The sequence below is a fragment of the Scatophagus argus genome, chromosome 10 (assembly GCF_020382885.2).
Source record: "Scatophagus argus isolate fScaArg1 chromosome 10, fScaArg1.pri, whole genome shotgun sequence".
Lineage (NCBI taxonomy): Eukaryota > Metazoa > Chordata > Actinopteri > Scatophagidae > Scatophagus > Scatophagus argus.
This window is the reverse complement of record NC_058502.1, coordinates 5888775-5910728: the sequence shown is the minus strand read 5'-3', so window position 1 is coordinate 5910728 and position 21954 is coordinate 5888775. Positions and strand designations below refer to the sequence as shown.

The following is a 21954-nucleotide window of genomic DNA, read 5'->3' as shown; positions in this document are numbered from 1 at the left end:
GCTTCCCATATAAATTAAGGGGGCGGCGGGGGGGAGGGATCATAATTCAGAGGAAACGTACAAAAACAGAAGGCATTTTCTGGAATATTCCATAACTTAATGTTTCTAAGTGTAAGTGAATTCCCCTTAAGCTCCCACTTCCTTCCTCCCCCTGACACAATGTTGCTGTGGTCTCAGACTGGCTTCCCTGTGGAACGAACATGAGATATGTCGACGAGATATGCTCATACACTCCTTGTATAGGTGTACATGTGTGTCAGCGGGGAAGATGGAGAGGTATGCCTGCACACACTGTCTATATGTGTCTGTGTGAATGTAAGTCTGTGTGTGTAAGAGATCTCACCAGTGTTCTGTATTGGGTGTGTATAAGGGCTTTGATTATAGTAAATCCCCAGAGGTGGCATTCCAACCCAAACACTCAGCTGTCAATCATGATAACCCAGCAACCACGGTCGTGACCCGGGAACAGGAAGAGGCCTTGTTGTCCCTGAACGGATCTTACTGTGCTCCACTGGAGGAAGCCATGTATGCAGAGATGTATCTATGTGCTTAACTCACGATTCAGGATAGAGTATGTTTGTGTGTAAAAGGAGTGGTGGACTTTTTGCATCTGGCTTCTATGACAGTCTTCAACCAATACAAACATAGTAGGTTAAAGTGATACATGACTGAGCATTTGTTAAATAGAATAAAGTGTGGTGATGAAATGCAAACAGTGCCTGCCATTCCTTTCATTTTCACACAGACTCGTTTGGATGGATCCCATTTCTGATCTGTATCAGCCCAGATACAGACCTTATTAAGTGGATCAGGTATCAGCCCTCATGTAAACAACCTACATAACATATAGTCTGTTGTCTGAGAGTCATAAGATTCAGTGCCTCCTCCATAAGTCTCATACATTCATTCATCCGGCTTACTAAATCAGTTTTCTAGTTCCACAAGAACCCCTGGCTTGATGTTATCTTGCCTACTTAAACACAGTAGAAAAAAAATGGTATCAAATCGAGTGTCAGTATGAGCAGAGACCCTGAGCACAGGTATGGCACAGCTATCAGCAGGAAACAAAGCTGGACTGGTGCATCCTGACTGTTTAATGCCACCTGCACAGTAAAAATCATCTTTGTATTATCCAGTATTCTTGTCTTGTTAGGTATGGTTAGACTGTGTCCACAAGCTTGCCTCGAAACATATGGAAAAAAACTTTGGAAGTTTGGATGCTGCAGTTGACTGGCTTCCCTGCACTGTGCAGTGTTTTGTTCCCAATTTCTTTCCTGTTTTCATAAATGATGCTCTAATTTATGAGCAGGCATATTCCATGAAGGGAAGGAGAACTAAATCATCGGTTATAAATACAGGGTGGCCTCAGTGTGTGAGCAAAATGAAGTACCAAAACCTAACCTCACTTTCTCTCCTGACTTACTCTGTATGAGAATGTGGAGGACAACTGATGAACACCTGGCACCTATGAAAAATATTTACCCAGGGCGAAATCACTGCTGAGAGGATTTTTCTCTTGACATTGACCCCATCCTCTGGTTTCTTTTTCCAGCTTTTCCACACCACATCCAAAAAGACTTGATACTGATTAAAACAAACACACAGCCTTAAGGCATTACCCACTTTGTGGAGATAAGTGTCAAAGCTGCTGGAGACCGGGAACTGTGTCATACAAGCGGTTCTAAAAATTGGTTAGCAAGGAGTAAGAGGAAAGAGGGGGAAACACACACACACACATGCACTGGAGATGCTTTAAAGGAGCTGCATCTCCCAGAGAGAAGATTTTACTCACTGCTATGATCAGATACTTGCTAATTTGCTTATATTTCTTATATCTGGGGAAGCATTTATAAGCTCTGCGAGTTAGGTGCAATGAAAAAAGTCACATCATCTTCACTCAGGAATACATGCGTACTTCTAATGTGTGGTTTTGTGCATATGTGCATAGACAGCTTATGATGTGGGGAATCTGTAAATGTTCCAGCTTTCACAGGTCTTATCAGCTGTGCTCAGCTTAAAGGGTTTATTTCATTACGCAGTCTCATACTTTCCTGCATGGGCTAATGCCACCAGTAATAAAGACGAATTTTCTTTTCTCTGTCAGTATGTGTGTGTCGGTGGCTCTAAGTGAGCGTCAGCTTTTTTTGAGCGTCCTGGTGTGTGATGAAGTATGTGAAAGGTTGACAGAGAGAGTGTGAGAAAGGGAACAGACAGAGAGACAAAAACACATGCACTGTGTGTTTGTCCCACAGCCAGTGATGAAATATACAGCCTGAAGAGAGGGAGAGGGAGAGGGAGAGAGAGAGAGTGTGTGTGAGTGTGAGTATGAGTGTGTGTGTCCTGGCACGTGTGAGGTGGTGTGTGGGCGTCGAGAGGGAAAGCTCATAAAACCCATGATCACACTGATGAGGTCACAGGGAGTGAAACCTGAGAAAGCCTTTCATTTCCTGTCTCATTCCATCCCTCGCTCTCTCCTACCTCCATTCATCCATCTCTCCTCTCTTTACTGTTTTTCACTGGTGATGCCAAAGCCAAGGTCCTTCTCACCCTCTACCTATCAGGAATGTTTCAGTGTTTGTCATCTGACACTGGAAAAAATTACAGGGGAGAGAGTTTTGTTTTAATGACTGATGTCTGCATTCAGCAAAAACTAATTCTTGGTTCTCGCATTAAAACTCTTCTTTCCTTTCTCAGGGGATTTTATCACTATTGAGTTGACATAATAACAGGTCTATATTTGTCTTTTTGTAAAATTGAAAAGCAAGCAATCATTTTCATCATCAATTAATTTATCAAATATTTTCTGTCATCATTTATCCCAATGCTAAAAAGTGAGTAAAATGTTCAAATGTTTTGTTCAACCATCAATCTGTTATCTTGATGACATTTCAGCTAATAACCATGTAAAACAGAGACTGACATCTGAACACAGAAATGTTACATATTAAAGTCAATAGTTACTGTTCTGCTAGGCCACAGTTCATGGGAGCTAGAGGGAAAAAACTTTTCAGCAAAACGAAATGCCAGTATGAGTTCGACACCAGATGTAGTATGTAAACATGTGAGTACAATTTTTGGTAATAGTGTCCATCTGAATGTGTGTAGACCACAGAGGATAGTTTCTCACAAAACTTACATCTGTACCCAAAAGAAGAGCGTATTGATGTCAGCGGTCACACCGCTAACCTGGAGTTATTTTCTGTTGGAAGGAGGAATCAGGACCAACCATTCCAATCACACTGTGGCAATCACGGCCACAGAGCAACACAAAGGAAAGAAGACGAGAGAGCGTTTAAAGCACGTGCGCCCGAGCAATGGAGACTGTTACTAGAGCTTTAACTCTCCCACAGCACTCATTAAGACAACAGGTAAAGTACATTCTACAGTAGACTGGTTATGCTATGTCTCATCAATGTCCACGCAACAGCATCAATAATTGCCAACTTAACTTTTATCTTCCCATTGTCACATGGGCTCACATACTTCCTACGATCACCATTACGGTCTTCACAGCGAGCTGCACATGTGACACTTGCCTTAGGGGCATGAAGATGATAATGTTGTCTGTGTTTCCATCCATCCATCTCTTTGGTCTGGTTTGATCTATGAGAAATTTGTTATGGGTACTCATGATTCTCAAAAGATACCACATAATCTGAGATAATCTTTTATGATACAAATTGAAGAAAATCATGCTACAAAGGGAATAAATCTCTAACTTTATTGTTTCCATTTCCTTCTACACAAATCTCAGGAAAAACTTACTTCTCACATCACATATAAAATTTTTTTAACTGTCCAGCACTTACCAATTTAAAAAGTGCCGCAGCCTTTAGGGGTTGTTTGCACTGCTTTAGACTTATCTTTTTTTGTTCTTTGACAGGTGGTCTGGGAAATCAGAGATAAACAAAGAAATCCATTCTCTACTCAATGTTCGCTTAGCAGGATGCATTTACTTGCTGCGAGAACCATTCTCTCCGCTACTGTGTGGAAAAAGTTAAGATGATTTTGTATCCACCTGTGTCCTCATGGCTGGACCTTGGGGGAAAAAAAAGGATGATAAAAAAAGAACCCTGCATGACCAGTTGGGATATTTTTCTTTGTTAGCTCAACTTTTAATGGGCCAAGACTTATGAAACAAGTAGCCAAGATATTTCATGAGTGAAAGTGTGAAACTCATTTAATTGCTTGCTTACCATCAATTTTCTTCACATTTCACCAAAACCTCGAGGCACACCTGAGCTCACTCCATAACACAACAGCTGTGAACCAGTTCAGCAGAGGATAACAGAGAACTACACAACTACTCCCGCAGTCGCTCTTCTTCTTACCACAGGCTCATCACTGGTCAGTGTTTGACAAAAACTCAAAGGGGCAGCAGGAGATGGCTGCCAGATTGCCTGTCCCATCTGTGTGCTCACGTTTAGTAGGGGGAGGAAAATTAAGAGCGGGAGAAGCAGAAACGATGCTGAGGGAAGCTGTGCCTGCTTGTACGAATGCATGTGTTCCCCAAGACAAAAACGCTGGAAACATTAAAACAAAAGGCTTTGCCAAGCTGCGGTATATGTGATGAAAACAAACAAAAGACAACACAATGACAAAGGGAGTTAATGTCAATTAAAATGAGGCACCTTGATTAGAAAATGGAATTCCCTTCGGAAAAATGAACAAAAAGATTCCAGAGTATGTGACTCCGGTCCATACGTGTGTGCAGTTTTCTCAGATCATCACTGAGCAAGCTGCCACTTCTGATTAATCTTGATCGAACATCTCTTTGTGTTTGGGTTTAGAACATCTTTGGTTTGTTCCCCCCCAAGGCGAGAAAGTGAAGCAGCAGCACTAACAGTGATTAGTAATTCTGCATTCAGTATAAGGTTTACCACGGGGGACTTCAGGCTTTCACAGAACCATATTTTATGTATTCTTTTATTTATTCCAGTTTCATAAAAACAAACAAATTAGATAATGTGGATGGGGAGTCTGGGATTAATTTTGAAGCAGCTGATTAGTGTGTGTGTGTCCTGGGATAATTGTGTCTGGGACCATGCCTAAAAAGCCTTCAGGCTTTACTGCAGTCGAGGAGATAGAAACTCTCCCTCCTCCTCTCCTCCCCGTCTCTGCCCAACCCCCTCCCCTCCAGCCCACTCACGCTGCCTTTTCATTTTCCTGTTGTCTGGAAGAAAAACTTGTTCTTTAACTAGTGTCTTCTTTCCTCTGTCCATCGCTTACACACACACTAACACACACACACACATAAGCCTCCTCTTTTCCCATTGTCATCCGTGCCAGTCCTGTTCCATGTGAATCAGACCACGCTGTTCAGTGCGTAATATGCTGAATTCTTAATTTTGAGGAAAAAGTACATCAAGGCATATAGGAGACATTTTTAATGTCAAAATTTCACCTGCACCTGCAAGTATTTTTACAATTTAGAATGTTTTCATGACTCCTTCAGTTGGCTTGTTCAAGTAAACTCAGTAAACAAAATCTGCTTTAAGTAGCTAAGATACAAAAACGACTTGAACAGTACAAAACAAAATATTTCTTGAAGAGTTGAATGCATGTCTAAGCATGTGAACAATATTTATTACATAATAACAACAATATTTATTATATTTATAGAAAATAAATAATAGTAGCTCAAGTATGAAGCTCTCTGCACTACTGTTAAAGTGCAAATAATTACGGGTTCCCTCTCAATAAACTGTCTCATCACAGTCTCCTATAATAACCAGTAAGCAGCAGTGTGTGTCTGCAGATAGCTCACCACAAGGTTGGCAAACAAAAAGGGTTATTTTGAAGCTTGAAGTAGGTAATTAGGTTTAGTGTTCAGTCACACAGGGAGCAAGTAAGTGCTGCCTGACAAAATGACATCAGGCAGAGAGGAAGTCTCCCAGCCATTAATGTAACTGTGAAGAACTTTGGTTTGATTTAACTGGACTTGTAGCAACACTTCTGAGTTGAATTTAAAATATTTTTTTTTTAATTTAAAATTTAAAGGGGACATTTCTATAAACACAACAGGCTGCCTGTTGAAATGCCATATCCTGTCAAATCACTGAGTATTACTTGTGGGAATTAACTGACTCTATTGGAGGACCCTGATCAGGTCCAGGCCGATCCGTCCCCTCTGAGGGTCCACATTCAGGACCCGGACCTCCACCCGTTCCCCGGGTCCCAGAGCTAGGCTGCGGCGGCGCTGGCTGACTGGCAGTTTGTCCAGAGTGATGTTGCTCTTGTGGATGAGGCCTGAGCGGCCAACACCGATATCTACAAAAGCCCCAAACAGAGCTGTGTTGTCCACCCGGCCCGTCAGCACTGCACCCACCTGCAGATCACTCATCGACACAATACCCCGCTTAAAGTCCGCCTTGCCAAAATCTGGGGATGGCAAAAAAAACAAAAAAGAGAGAAAATCAAGAAGATGGGGTGGACAGATGGAAGTGAGTGAGAGATCAGTGACATAGTCAAGTGTTCGGGAAGAGAGAAAGCAGGAAAGGATACAGGAAAGCAAGAGGCAGGACAGAAATGACAAACAGATATTATATTTCAAGCAGCAACCCAATACATTTGTCTGCATACTTTCACATTTCTCAGCATTCTATTTTACCCCACTTTCCACTTGGCTTGTTCATGAGAGATCGTTTTCCTTTCTGTAGCATTAACACAAACAAGGAAGGCTCGCGCCCCAGGAAATAGTCCGGTCCAATTATCCTCCCCACAGCACTGATTTCATGCGGTAGCCTCGGCCCATCTGTTTACTCAGCTGAGCACTGGCTAGGAGGCCAAGCGTAGTGTGCTGCAACCGAATAGGGCCAACCTGAGAATGAACCTTGGAGCTGCGTTCCTTAATTTTGAGACGAGTTAGCCGCCACGAACTGGGTATTCCAGGCGCCACTTTTTCTTCTCCACATGAATGTATGCAAAAGGAGAGACCAGTAAAGGTCCTGAATATCATTTGGTAGTTTCATTTTATATTTACTAGTCTGAAAATCAAAAAAAGTCGTAAAACTGCTTAATTTATAAACCAATGTTGATTAAGCTACCAACAAGGCTTTTATGCACATTTATCATTGTTCTCATTGTTCATTAGAAACAACAGACCCAGAGGCCTTATTCCGCTTTCTGCCTTATTCTTCAGAACGCAGATGAAAGCTACTGAAATAATCTGGTTTTCAGAAATGGTTCCTAAAATTATGTTTCCAGAGTAAGTGAGTGTGGGATTGCACAAAAACAAACAAAAGCACAATAATAACAACTACGTCGCCGGCGAACAATGCTCTCAGCGCCTTATCATTTATCCAACATTCCCAAAAGAATAAAGACTGTTCATTTAAACATAGTAAGAATATGAAGCAAAGGGATTTCCACTTAGATTTCCTCTATAGCAATGAACAAGCTTTTTAAATCTAATCAGTTTACAACATGTAACATTGGACTAATTGCTATTATAGTTCATACACCTTTTTTCAAAAAGGAAAAGTGAAACAGAGATGTGGCATAAATTCTTAATGAGAAAACAAAATTGAGCTACAGCAAAACTGCTGAAAATCTGAGTTTGCAGCAGTGTATGATTTTATTAGTATGTTTATGTTTATGTGCCTGAACAGTAAGAGGTTAAGGAGAAAAACAGGGGTCTTTGTGTATTTGTGTGTCTCATACTCTGTCCAACAACACAATCTGCTGGACACATCACACCCTGTCAGAAACATAGAGCTTGTGTTGTGGGCTACAGGGAGGAAGCCTCAGCACTGTCAGATCCTATCAGGTTACACTGCTAAGACATGCCTGTTATAATAAACGGCACGAGTAAAGTCAGGGTGTGTTTTAACTAGCAAACCAGTCAAAGAACTGGACAAATACAAGTTCAACTTTCTCAGTCAGTCGGGACCTATAAAGGACATGATGAAGGAAAGATGAGAGACTAAGAGCAGTTACTGTGAATGCTTGGTTGCAGATATGCGCTGCCTATAAAATTTTATACGATTCAAAACACTGGTAGCTTCATGTTCAGTGACAAGATCTCTCCACAAGAACATATGTACTAATAACTGATGTATGATCTGGGAGAAATAAGACTAAGTATGGGGTTTTCAGTTCGGATTCCTATTCACTGATAAAATGGGGTGTGTAATCAACATAAACGTATGCAATCATTGTTCAACTGCTCTCAGTCAGAATTATCAGACCATTAAAAAAAAAAGCTGTGTTGAATTTAAATGGTTGAATAACATGTATTTTTTCTTTTGGACATTTCTGCTTTAATCTTAATCTTATCAATATTCCAGTGCAGCTGTGAGCGGAAGGATTCTTACTCTGTCGTATGTCAAACCCTGGGGGCTGCGTGAGGCCATCTATGATGAGTTTGAGGGTCTCGGACGTGGTGTCCACTGTCCTGGCCAGTTCCTCGACACTGCTGCTCCTGACCTTCCTCTCAACACATTCTCGAAGGCTTGCACTCCCGATCTGGTCTGCTCTCCCACCCACGCTGGACAGAAATCTGGACATATATGTATGTATGTACAGAGTCACATATAGAGTGTTAAAATAAAATAGCAAGACAAAAAAATCTAAACTTTTTATGTATGTTTACGGACAGGTTTATGTCGTGGCCAGCAAGAAACAAAGTCTCCATAGATGAGTTTTAATAGCTCAAGAACTACATCCCTCATCAACTGAGGGACAGACCTGGAGCTATGAAGGATGGAGTGAGAGAGAAGGAAAAGAGGAAGGAATTGGGGGGGAGGGGGCTGACAGAGTGGGAAGAAATAAAAGATGAGAAAAGCAAAGAAGCAAGAGGGAGGGAAGGAAAAGCAAAGCTAATGCAGGTAAAGTGTGAGGGAGCTGGTGGGAAAGGAGGGAGGGCAGGAGAGGTGTGGGAGTAATTACACACAAAGTTGTGAGCAGTCAAGGCAGGGCTTTCTGTTCTTAAAGCGCACACAAGCACAAATACACACATTTATTTTACCCCCTATTAAATCAGGTAAATCCACAGTGGGCTGTAAACGCCCTGACACCTTGCCTCATGAAACTGCCTGCACTTTCCCAAAGCTGGACTGTTTGTCCATCCATCAACTGACTGGAAAAAAAAATCTCCTATCATTTTATTCTAGCAGGATGTCCCACCTCCAAAATGTCTAGACAGTCAGTCACCATTTAAAATTCACGGAGCCTGAGAATTAAATCCAAACTAATTAGCTAGTCTACATTCTAAACAGACTTCGTAACACACTGGCATGAGAGCCGGAGTGGCAAACAGAGGTTTTGGGAAAAAAAAAAAAAAAAAAGTGTCATGTGTGAATATTGTGCATACTGAATATATTATTTACAGTAGGCTCTTTTCACAGCTGGTGATAGATATGAATGCATTTGTCTCTATGCATGTGTTCATGTGGGGACCAGCTGGGTAGCGTCTGTGATGGATGTCGCGAACTGACAGCCTGACGCCAAACAGGCTCCACAACTGCCTCCCCCTCCACCCATGATGGACACAACAGGTGGAGACGTATGCGCACACACACACACACACACACAAGTTGATTCATACACAGTGTTGTTCAGAAATGCTCATTTGGCAGTAGCAGGGACAGCACGGATGTAACGGGACACGGCTTGTGTACAAACTATGCACGAGACAGCTGTGAGCAGAGAGGCCCCTGCCAGCATAGTCACCATCCTCCGTCCAAAAGAGAAAGAGGGAGACAAGCGGAATCAATCCCTCAACACCAGCAAGCCAGATCGGTAGAAAATAGAAGCCAAGTATGTGCCAGACATGGCTTAGCGGTGAGGAAACAGCACCTTTGGATCAAAATGGATGCTCGTCTAACACCAGGATCTTCTCCTCTGTGTCTCCCTAAGCTTCTCAACTTTCCAACCATACATCTTGTTACAGGAAAAGAAATACTTGCCTTTTGGTGGCCTAATGGGCTAAGACACACAGCACATAGACCCCATGGTCTGAATCCAGCCTGGGACCTTTGCTGCAGGTCATCCTTCTTCCTCTCTCTTACACACATTTCCTGTCTTTCTCTCTGCTGTCCCATTTGTCCAGTAATAAAAGAAATAAATCTACATAGGACAGGAGGTTTACCATTTTTAAGAAGTATGTTGGGTGTTCATCTTCAACACTGACTGAGTATAAAATACAGCATAGAAGGAAATATTATATAATAATAATTATTATATCAAAATATATAAGCAAAGGTACATCATAATCCTCATTTCTTTATGATTACAGACAATCAGAGAGAAACATGCAGCATTAGTGGAAAATCAGAGAAAGCTGTTTATGCCAATAAGAGCAGCTTTTCTGTTGATATATGCTGAGGCAGAACTGCAGCAGATACTCACTGACAGTACGCACTAACAGACACACGATCAGGTTCCAGACTGGATTTAGGAGCATCGTTTTAGCCTATGAGTGACATAAAAATATTCAGGATTGAATGCTGGAGAGACAGAGGAGCGCTGTTGGATTAACAGCAGGCTGAATTCTGGCTCTGGATCTTACAACAGTTTTGGTGGGCTCTACTTTCAGGTGTGTGTGTGTGCATGTGTGTGTGTTGCCATCTCATTTTTCCAAGCGTGTATGTTAGTATTTAAGGAGTGCCAGGAGTCCAGAGGCCTTCCCCACTGTTGGGTTCATACTCCCATAATCACTACCAACACTGTGTGTGTGTGTGTGTGTGTGTGTGTGTGTGTGTGTGTGTGTGTGAGAGAGAGAGAGAGAGAGAGAGAGAGAGAGAGAGAGAGAGAGAGAGAGAGAGAGAGAGAGAGAGAGAGAGAGAGAGAGAGAGAGAGAGAGAGAGAGAGAGAGAGAGAGAGAGAGAGAGAGAGTGTGAGATTGAGAGAATGTGGGGTTGGGTGGGCCAGTATATAGATTTTATCCAGGCCCACAGCAAGAACCCACTCTGTATTGTATTATAGAAATATTGGGCCCCGACTGTTACATATCAGAGAAATATTCGTCATGGAGTGGACCCCCTCTGTCTCATATCTGAGAGATATTATCCATTTCATGGAATGGACCCATCTGTCTAATAACAACACGCTTCATTGATATTCTGATGTGAAATATTCAAACACAAAAGACCCTGTACAGGTTCAGTTTTACTGGAAAGTTTCAGAGATATATTCACTTTTTAACACATCCCATTATTTCTGAAACAAAGGTGGACAAATTGATTTGTGTGTGTGTGTGTGTGGGGGGGGGGGGGTATATGGTTACAAAAAGAGGTTGATGTGTGGGCTGTGAGCAGTAATGGAGGATCCAGTTTCTCTAATGTGATGAACATGATATTCCTTATACACCATAAAGACACACGCGCACACACACACGAGCACACACACGGCATTCCTCCACATTATTGTCTCCATATCTCAGTTGTAGTTGAGGATGTGAAAAGTATAGATGTCATTCTATATCATATTTTCCTCCCTGATAACAATTAGTGTTCCACAAGGAAAATGTTATTTTTTAACAACTGTATATTACTAAAGGCGCTTCCGTTTAACAAACAAACTACTTGGTATTGGATCAGTGCATAGACTAATGCACTCACCAATACCCAATACAGCATTTTTTGCAGTACCAACATTAGAACTCAACTCCACTGACCGTTAACATTTTTAAAGAGGGATGTATCATACTATAAAACCGCAAGACACTCTTTGGGATGTTCTAAAATTGGCTTTCAAAGTTTGTGAAACCAAGACTGTCACAAAACATATGCACAAGTAAGAAATTAATTTTAATTTTTTAGAAATTAATCCGAATTTAGAAAATTGCCAGACGTCGCCAAAGTCATGAATGGTCTACATCCATTCCTGCAAGTCCAAAAATTTCTGAATTAAATGTGATGTTAAAAGTTTCTGAAATATCGAGACAAAGGGTATAAAATGTGCTCAAACTGTCAAGTTCTACAGTTAATATTTTTTTTTAGAGTCATCAGCAGACAAAACCATCAACTTAAATCCTGCCACGACTGACAGAACAAGACAGTTAAAACTGAAACAACACACAAACGCACTCTGCCAGGTGAATAATGATAACTTGAGAGAGCCCACTGAGTTGTTAACAATAACCACTGAAAAAAAGGAAGAACTGATTGATTGGATGAATTGATGGATGGATGGATGGATGGATGGATGGATGGGTATCCTCAAAAAAAAAGCAAAAAAATTTAAAGAAAAACAAGCTGTGTGGACTGTGTGGAAAAAGAGAACATGAAATCAGAAGAAGACAGCTAAGAAAAAAGAAAGGGAAAGGAACTGAAAAATGGAAAGAGGTGGTAACTTGTCTTTTTAAACTACTGACCCCTAGCAGCTCTCTGACGAACAATACAGTACAGTTAACCCACAAACACACACAGTCACTTAGTCGAAGTAGGAAAGACAAGCAAAAACACAGTTTCATACAAGCGGCATCAATCCATCTTCACACATAGAGAGAGAGAGAGAGAGAGAAAGAGAGACAGAGACACACACACACACAAGGCCATTAAAGGCGCATCAACACAAGGGGAGCCATGCTTAGAGCCACTAGTGTCAGAACTTATGTAGACTAAACACAGTTGAGTGACTACAGCTGTAGGAGAGAGGACCCTGCCTCTCTCTGTTCATCTGTTTCTCTGTCTCCGACACACTCTTTCTCACTCTCACACACACACACACACACACACACACACACACACACACACAAAGGCGTACATGTCGTGGGCAAATGCTCAATGTGCTTTTGATATGAATATCAGCAGTGCTAACAAAGATTTCTCACACAACAGAAACACACACATACAAAGTCAACGCCTCCTCTCTTGTATCCCACGTCTGTGTAAATCAAATCAGAGTCCTCCACCACTATAACCAGCCCCATATGAGACAGTGTCAAAATTAACTCCATCTCAGCCCGAGCATGCTTTGGCCAGTGGGGTAGGCTGCCGTACAAAAGTGTGTATGTGTTGGTACCTTTGTGTGTACTGTAGCCTACCTCTGTGCCACATGGTAAGACTCTGGGTGTATGCAGGTCTGGTCCAGAGGGTTAAATGAGGTTGGTATGTTGACACAAGTCTTTCCTTTGCACTTCTTCGCCACTGGTTTCTCTGGCACTGCTGGACCAGCGTGAGCCGAGTATCTGGCACTGTTTTGACAAAAAGGAAGGCATTTTAAATTTCAAGTCTTAGAGACCTTTCATGTAAAAACACAACTTTTTATCAAAGGGTCAGTTCATCAAATTATAAAACAACATATTTATCTCGCAATACAGGCAGTTTAAGTTTTATTTGAGATTCCCGATTCCACCCAAATGACCCAGTGAAGGTTTATTTTTTTTTTTTTGCATCACTCACAGCACTGAAAAATAACAATACATCGTCTTTCTATAAACAGTGTTTTCATTACTCTGAATAATCCATATACATTATCAACAACCATGACTATTTCACTGCAATACTGTCTACTTAAACTACATATGTATTACAGAGACTGAAATTCAGCTGGGGAAAACTCAGAGATATACGTCTCAAAGTCCAGGCTATTTAAACCAAAACTGCTTGCTTGGCTACATAAGACTAAATGTAAGTGAGAAAATAAGGTTTTTCTGTAATTTGTGAACACCGACCCTTTCAGGTGAATTAAATAAGAAAGCAATGTGGAACAGAATGTGTGTGTCTTGGTATCTGTACATACAGGTTGCGTGTCCAGTGTGTACCTGGTTTGTGGGTTGATTCTAATGAAGCCAGCACACTGCTGGTAGGACTTGGGCCCCATTCCTTTGACCAGTTTGAGCTGCTCCCTGTTGATGAAGGGACCATTCTGCTCTCTCCACTCTGCAATATTCCTCGCCCTGCCGACATTTAGGCCTGCTACATGCCTAAGAGATAAAACACCAAGTGAAAAGGGGGCAGACATAATCTACTGTATCTAATAAAACCATTTCTGCAAGTTTGTCGAGGTGTGTTTATTTCTCTGTTGTACATTGGATGCTGATGTATGTAACAGTACAGTGAAAAATAAAACTTGGGGGTAACCACAGTTTAGTTTCAAGATCAATATCTACAGCGTAACTGCACACAACTCTGTCACACTTCTTTACACAATGCCCACACCAGATTTCTACAATGCACAAACAAACAGAGGAGATTGTACCATATGCTGACTGCGACCTGGCATTTAAAAAAGGGGCAATAGTCGCAAGAGAAACGCATGAACTAATATCTAATGACGAGAGTTGTCCGGCTTTGGCCTAGCAATGAAAAGAGGTGATTTGAAACTCTATTAGGTCTGCTCTGTTAACGTCCACAGTGACTCACTCACACTAAAACACACAGCAATGTCAACACTCAACATAATACCTCAGTCATCAACACGTCTGTGTGTGCTTAATGTGTGGGTAACATAACTTCTGGCAGGAATGGAAAAAGCCCACTTGCAGAGAGCAGACGGGTAAACAGATGACCTGATGCCTGCCCTGCAGCTAATACCAGCTCAGTTTATACTGTTTGTATGCACCAGAAGTGTGGACCAAATTTGTGTACTTCTGAATCATCATGTGTATGCGTGCATAGTGTTCAACCAAAGATACGTACTGGCGATGTTGTGCATACATTTGTGTGCGAGTGTGTGTGTCTACCTTGCCTAATCCCCACCGTTGATTATAGTCGGCCCAGTAAGTGAGGCCAGGGTGTGAGGCATTAGTCTCAACAGAAAGCTGGCAGGATGTCTGTGTGTTTGTGTATGCATTCAGCATGCACCCGTACATGAATGTGAATGAAGCTCTGCCATGTTGTGACAGCTAAGGGAAAGTATGTCAGAGGTCTAAGCCCGACTTCATCTCCGTTTTGCAATTTGCGTGTGTGCGCGTGCGTGCTCGTGCAGAAGAGAGTTCTTGTCTGCACACATGCACTGGCTTGAGTCGTTATGTGTCGTCTACCTCATCAGCGTCTCGGAGCAGATGTTGATGTCCACTCCCACAAAGCTCACGCATTCCTGCACCACTCCGTCCAGCGCTGCCTTCAGTGCTCCGGTTGACACATCATGCTAGACACACATATTTCACAAACACACACACACACAGATGAAATGTAAGGTTGAAATCTGGATCAACAGAAAAACAACATTAAGAAAAACAGTAAATTACTGCTTTCAGCAAAAGAAAAAAAAAAAGTTTCCCGCGTTCTAAAACATACACATATACACCACATATGAATAAATAAACACTCCTTAGGAATTTGCGTGTTTAAAGAGCAACTAAATCCCTGAGTTACTCTTTAAAGACTTTTATAGTCTTTACATCAAAGCTTTTAAAACCTCCATGTATCAAAATTCTGTTTTATTCTGCGAATTTTCATCCAAGCATGTCTATCCATTAAATTTTAATGGAGATTTTTTATTTTTTTTTTAAATGGACCTTCACATAGGCATGTACAGTTTAAATAAACAATGTGCTGTATATTTATTCATCATTACATTCCATTTTTGCTATACCCTACTATTTGGTCCAGTGTAGGCACAATTTCCCCAACGGGATTATTCAAATTTCATTCTTAAAAGACATAAACAGCAGCAGAGAGTGTCAGCAATGAAATACTGACAAACCGTGAGAGTGAGAGACAAGTTTGATTGACAAGACGCACAGCAGTAAGTGGGAGAGGGAGAGAGAAACAGACAGAGAAACAGAGAAAGACAGAATGTTTAGCTTGGCTTGTCAACAATGTCAACGATGTCTCTCTCCTGCTAACACAGTCTTCTTGTTAGTGCAGCTCGCTATCAATAAAGATCCTCCAAATGAACTCTTCACACTTTTTAACCACAAGCCATTCAACCATTTACTCAGACATGTTTTCCAAAAGGAGTGAAATCTTTTCCCTAATAAGGAGCAGGGAGGAGAGCATGTGATGAAAGAAAAGGAAAGCGTGATATTGGAACATAATGAAAGGAGGTTCCAGCAAAAAGGGGAATAATTTATTTTCACTATAATTTCATCCATAAGAAACACAATGACAGACGGTATGACTATTTTGGCCATGGGTTTCATCCCCTTGCTCTAATAAAACCTCTAAAAGTAACATTCAGATCAGATGGGGGTCCGTGGTCTAATCTGTGTCAATTAAGGGATCCCTTGATGTGTAAAGGTTTGGGAACTACTGGTCTTGGACAAACTAAAAACCCTGAGAGTTCAGCTGCACTGAGGCCTCAGCAACTGCTTTAGGATTAGCTCACAGTCTAAATGGACTACTGCTGGTCTGTGTGTGTGTGAATGTGACTGAGAATAACATGGGTTGTCCTGTAACATGATCAAACAGAAAACAACAAAGCCAGCGAGCAAATGAACCCTTCTCTGTCAGCTATCACAGGACAGATAAGGACAGAGGGGGAGAATGAGACAAACGCATGGCTTAAAGAACACATGAAACTCCCAAGCTTTCCTCTGCCATTTATGAGACATTCACTAGTAAACTAGTAAGGTAAACAGAAGTTATCACTATACAGGTTCAGTCCTGAGTTCTAACCACAATTTCTGTTTTGTTTTTTTCTGAATGATAATACTATATGATTTCAGACATTTCCTTATTACTACCTGAAAGACATGAAACGACCATATTGCACACTCTTTAAACATCAATAACACAAAATGAAGACAAAATAATATTACTTGGACAGTCTTAAATTTAACAAAATCCAAAACGGTTCAAATAAATAAATAAAATAATATTATATGGGACCCATGTGAGTTATCTCCAAAGGAAGTACCAAGAAGGACATATAATCAGCTTGAAACTGTGTGGTTCAAAATTGCACTCGGGCGTTACCGCAAAGTGTTCAAGCAAACAAACTTAACTTTATTTTTATATTTAATAGCTATCAGCAACAATCACAATTATGTGATGAGTACACAAGAAATATTGACATATTTTTTTTTGCATTGATGACTAAGTGAAATGTCAACATTTAGTTTTTTAATTAGTTAGAATTAGGTCTCTTGTGTAAATGATGACGTGAATGAGTTATGTTTTTAAAATAATTAAACTGTTCTCTTTGATGTGCTGGAGAACCAGTTTCTCAGAGCACTTCCATCAAAGTGAGGGTTCAACATGGGCAGCAGTCATTACAAAATTCAGAACCCAGGCCGGCTGTTATACTGGAGGATATAAAACAGATAGATCCCAGGTCCTTAAAAAAGAAACTGAAGTACTTTGTGTTTCATAAAATTAAATCAATTAAACAAATAAATAAGTGATTTATAAATAAGATAAGATTTCCTTTATAGTCCCACAATGGGGAAAATTCACCTTGTTACAGCAGCAAGTGGATAGTGAAATAAACAGATGCAGACATCAGTAATAAACAATTTACATAAGAGAGGAGAGAATAGTAATATAATATAAAATATAAACACTATGTACAAAAGAAAGAAGCAGTTGCACATGGCTAATAAATAAATTGCACAGAGGAAAAGTGAAAAAATTAATAAACATTGGTTATTGCACATTATTATTACTACACAAGTGAAAAATGAGTCCTTAAGTGTGTGTGACCAATGAACAAGAATTTAATTATGCATGTCACCAGAACAGACATTTTTATTTGCCTTGCTGCCCTGTCGGTCTATAATAATTAGCATGATAAACAGTGCATGATTCAGCAGGAAGGGGAAGGCAGAAAAAGTAGCACTGGAGAGACAGCACAGCACCCCTAGTGACTCCTCACATAACCTGCAGTCTTATTCTCAGTGCAAAAAGGTTAGACGTTACAGCCAGAAGCATTTTGAAGACAATAAACACGACTTTTTCAAACAATAAGAAGGTCCCATGACACAAGGACTGAAGGTTTTATGATTTCCGGTGAGCGGCTGCAGAAAGAGGAGTGAAAAACAGTCAGAGCAGTCAGAAGGAGGAAAACACCTGTAATGTCACACCAGAGAATGTTTTCACACGAGAAAAATGGAGGTGTGTGTGCATGCGTGAATTTTAACCTGCAGTAAAAACCTAAATGAACGAGTTCTCACGTTCTTACTGAAACCTTATAGAGGTGGATGCAACATGAGAGGATCTAAGGTATTGTAAGACAGAGGTGCACACGTACCTAAGTATACAACTGTGCCCAGTAAGGGATGAGGAAAAACTGAACTGAAACTGTAATTTAAGTTTATTAGGTATACAGTTCATTCCAGGTAAAAAGGAAAAGTAATAGGAACACATTACCAAAACACATTAGTCTATTTTTTTTTAATATTGACACTGACAACATGCATCAACTCCAGCTGGTTAGAAATTCTCCACCCCTGTGCTCAATTGTGCATTTACTTTTTAATTAACTGTTAGCAGATGTCTCTATGTAGAGTATATTTGTACAGTTTAACAATTATTGGTTTCCCGCGAAGACTGCTGTATTTTCCATGAAGTGCGCTCTACTGTATAAATAAAGTTTTGCTTGCTTGCTTTGTTTGCTAATGATTCGCTAAAAGATGAGGAGTTCAGGATTTCCTAATGAAGCATACTATACCAACGTCCAATTTACGAAAACAAAATGCACAGTAATGCAATTAACCAACCAACAAAAATGGCTTACTAATAGCAGCTCGGTTCTAAAAGTAAGGACTTTTGGCACCAGTAGCAGTGACTTAATGTGTGGAAGGGAGTAACTGTTACACAAAACAAGCAAGTTCTGCTCTATTAAACAAGCACACATATAATCCAGTATGTGTGTGTCTGTCCTGACATCCAGAGGCCCTGATGGTACTCTACTCAGTTTACAGTGGCACTAACTAAATCAGTGGAGCACATCTTCCTGCATATTTCAATCCACTTCTACCCTATTTTTTCCCCTCTCTCTTCAGTAAAATCACCAGAAATCACATACTTCATAAATTCAGAATTATCATCTTATCTATAAATGTGTAGCCCTCATGTTGAGTCTGAAGCAGTGCCTCTCAGCTTTCTCTGATGTATTATTTCCTACTTTCCTACATTTCTCCTTCTGCCTTTTCTATCCCCATGGTTGACTCTGACTATTTCACTCTAAATTGTATTCTACTATGTGAACATGGACTGCATGGTGGCGAGGGGGCACAGAGATAGACAGACTGGAAGGAATAAGTAAGAACTGTCTTCACAAGAAAGGGTCAAAATGACACTGGAAGACTTCAAATAGATTTTAGACACTGCAACTGACTATATATCCAATCAAGACAAAAGCACATCTTACTAATTTGTGGGCAGATCCTAAAGACAGACAAACTCCAATTCCATCAGCACTCAGACTTGCTATCCATTTGTAAAACCACTTTCACTGCTTGGTCCCAACGCCTGGACACTCAAAGCCTCAAAATCAATCAGAACCAATGGACTACATCCCTACGTGTGAAGGTCATGTTTGGATTGGCCAGAACACAGTTCAATCCAGCCAACCAATACACAAGAACAAAGTGCTTCTGTCTGCACCTCAAGTACTAACATGCTGCACTGTTATCATGTGTCAATCGGGGAAAGATAGAGAGAAAGAGAGTGATGAGAAATAAACAGTAGGAGAAAAAGACAGAAAACTTTGAGTTATTTCACCCAGACACTGAAAAACATTAATGTCTGACACAGAAGCAAATGCAGAAAGACACATATAGCTTGTAACATGAACCGAATCTAAATCCACAAATTATAAATACAGACAACCAGAAAGCAAGAGCGCCAGAGAGGGAAAAAGGGAGGACAGACCACGGCTGAGTGCTGAAGTGTTGACTGACAATGATGGCGGAGGTCTTTGGACTGACAGCAGGATGAAATGCAATTCATGAATGATGCCACTAAGAGCTCGCAACTGGAACATGCTGGAGCCAGAATGGCTGCACATACCAAAAGCCTGAGGGCGGTAAGTGATGGAAGAATAACTGTAAGACGATTACAAACTGTAGGATCAAATGACACTTGGACTCTCTTCACTGCATTCAGCCTGAGAAACTTATTTATTAACCAATTTATTTAACTTTATTTTCACTTTCATTTTCAAGCCCCACGCCATGGTTTAATAACCAGTCAGGCTGTAAGGCATTGTTTCATCAGTCTGGCGTATTACTCATTTATTTTTAAGTTTAAAGGCTCGTAAAATTTTAATATGGCAATTGTCTTGAGCCAAGGGCAGAACATGTGACAGAAATACTGTATGAGTGACAAAAATATCATTATATCTATAATTATATTACAAAACATCAGCACAAGCAACATGGAAAGCTGCTCAGACTGATCACTAATGGAGACAGCCCACAACCGCTGCTCGGATTTAAGGGGAGGAAAGACTAGAAGCTGCAGTCATCAAAACTTTGGTCTCCTACATGGAAAAAAGAGACACCAGTATGCCAATACTACGTTCTACTTTGTTTGTGTGTGTGAGTGTGTGTGAGAGAGAGACAATGTGCCAAAACCCCAACTTCACATTTTTCACTCTCTGCTAATCAATGGACTATTGTTATACACAAACTAACAAGGTGTCTGAGGTTATCTGAAGGTCATGCAGTCCCTGACTGACAGCTTCTATAAGGCAGCTGAGACTTCCCCCTGAACATACTGTATACTATTCCAGGCATGTTGGCTTACCTTTTCTCTGTGTGTGTGTGTGTGTGTGTGTGTGTGTGTGTGTGTGTGTGTGTGTGTGTATGTGGGAGAGGCCAGAGAGAGAGAGAGAGAGGGAGAGAAAGAATGAATATGTGCAATACTAGTTATAAATCAGCAGCTGAAAGTGATACAACGACAAGGAGATGGTTTTATGTTTTTCTCAACACCTTTCATGAATGCCTAATGGCTATTTCTCACCTTCCTGCAACACGCACGCACGCACGCACGCACACATACAAACATACATACACACACACAGGGGACTGCACAACAGTATGAGAAAATCAAAACAGAATAGGTTTCAAGACAGGCATACGAAGGTGAAATGGCACACTGACTTAGAATAAAATCAGTTTAGACTGACTGCGGAAAATGTATTATTTCATAATACATTCACCGCATAAAAAAAGAAAGGTTGAAGCAACTTTTGCATTTTTTTTTTTCTGACCCGGAAGGGAAGAGCTTTCCCAGCAGTGTAAGCTCAGTACAGCTGATTTCACATCATCCAAAATGACTTCTAGCCTTGCTAAACAATCTGATTAATCTTATTTTACACTTTAAATTAGATTTTTGATATTTTGTCCTTTAACCACTGGTTTAAATTCCTTGCATATAAAGTATGCAACAACTTTAACATTAGATGGTACTTATGAAAATAATAGTTTATTTACTTAGAAACTTTACTACAGAATCCAAAAACTCTCATTCAGTGTAAACTGTACAACGCTGACATGATAGCCAATCAGTGTATTAAAAATTGTTGAATGAGCAGAGAATTGGCATGAGCCTGTTAAAATCCATTATGCAGGCAAAGATACAAGCTTGACTCATTCCCCAACACCAATCAACTCACAAACACACAGACACATGCTGAGACAGACCTACGGGAAATAATTAAAATAGTAGCTGATAATGTTTGGCAGCTTCTGCCACTTATCAAATCCTTAAGAGGCTAATCTTTTTTTCCCACGCCCAAAAAACGCAGAGGCAGGAACTATCAATCACTGTCAACCATCCATTTCTCGGTCTCCTTCCTTCTCTCAGCTCTGTCTGCTCCTGTCTCCCCTGTGGGCACTACCATTCAAGAGTGAAAGATAGCATGCTCACATGCACACGTACACATTTGCACTACCGCACACACATGCACACACCACTACAGGCACATCGACCTTGGCGTAGGAAGTGACATCATTTGAGCTGGCTTTAGGTGAAAACCTCAAATTCAATGAACTGAACTTTTAAGTCAGTGCAAACATGCCTGAAGGTATAGTTTTTCTATTGACCTGGCTGGCTCTAAAAGAAATTCAACACTGTTAATGGGAAAACCAAACAACTTACCTGCAGACATACAAAA

General features: G+C 40.7%; 1 protein-coding gene across 1 annotated transcript in view; it reads right to left on the bottom strand.

Annotated features, from left to right (window-relative positions):
• Positions 1-5268: 5268 nt before the first annotated feature.
• Positions 5269-21954, bottom strand: part of srbd1 (S1 RNA binding domain 1) — a 44528-nt gene continuing 27842 nt past the window's right edge. The window contains exons 17-21 of the mRNA XM_046402121.1: positions 14930-15036; positions 13709-13870; positions 12989-13138; positions 8316-8500; positions 5269-6381 (exon numbers count right to left, since the gene is read on the bottom strand). Of these exons, the coding sequence (XP_046258077.1) occupies positions 6089-6381; positions 8316-8500; positions 12989-13138; positions 13709-13870; positions 14930-15036 (897 nt within the window). The 3' untranslated portion in view covers positions 5269-6088. The remainder of the gene's footprint in view (positions 6382-8315; positions 8501-12988; positions 13139-13708; positions 13871-14929; positions 15037-21954) is intronic.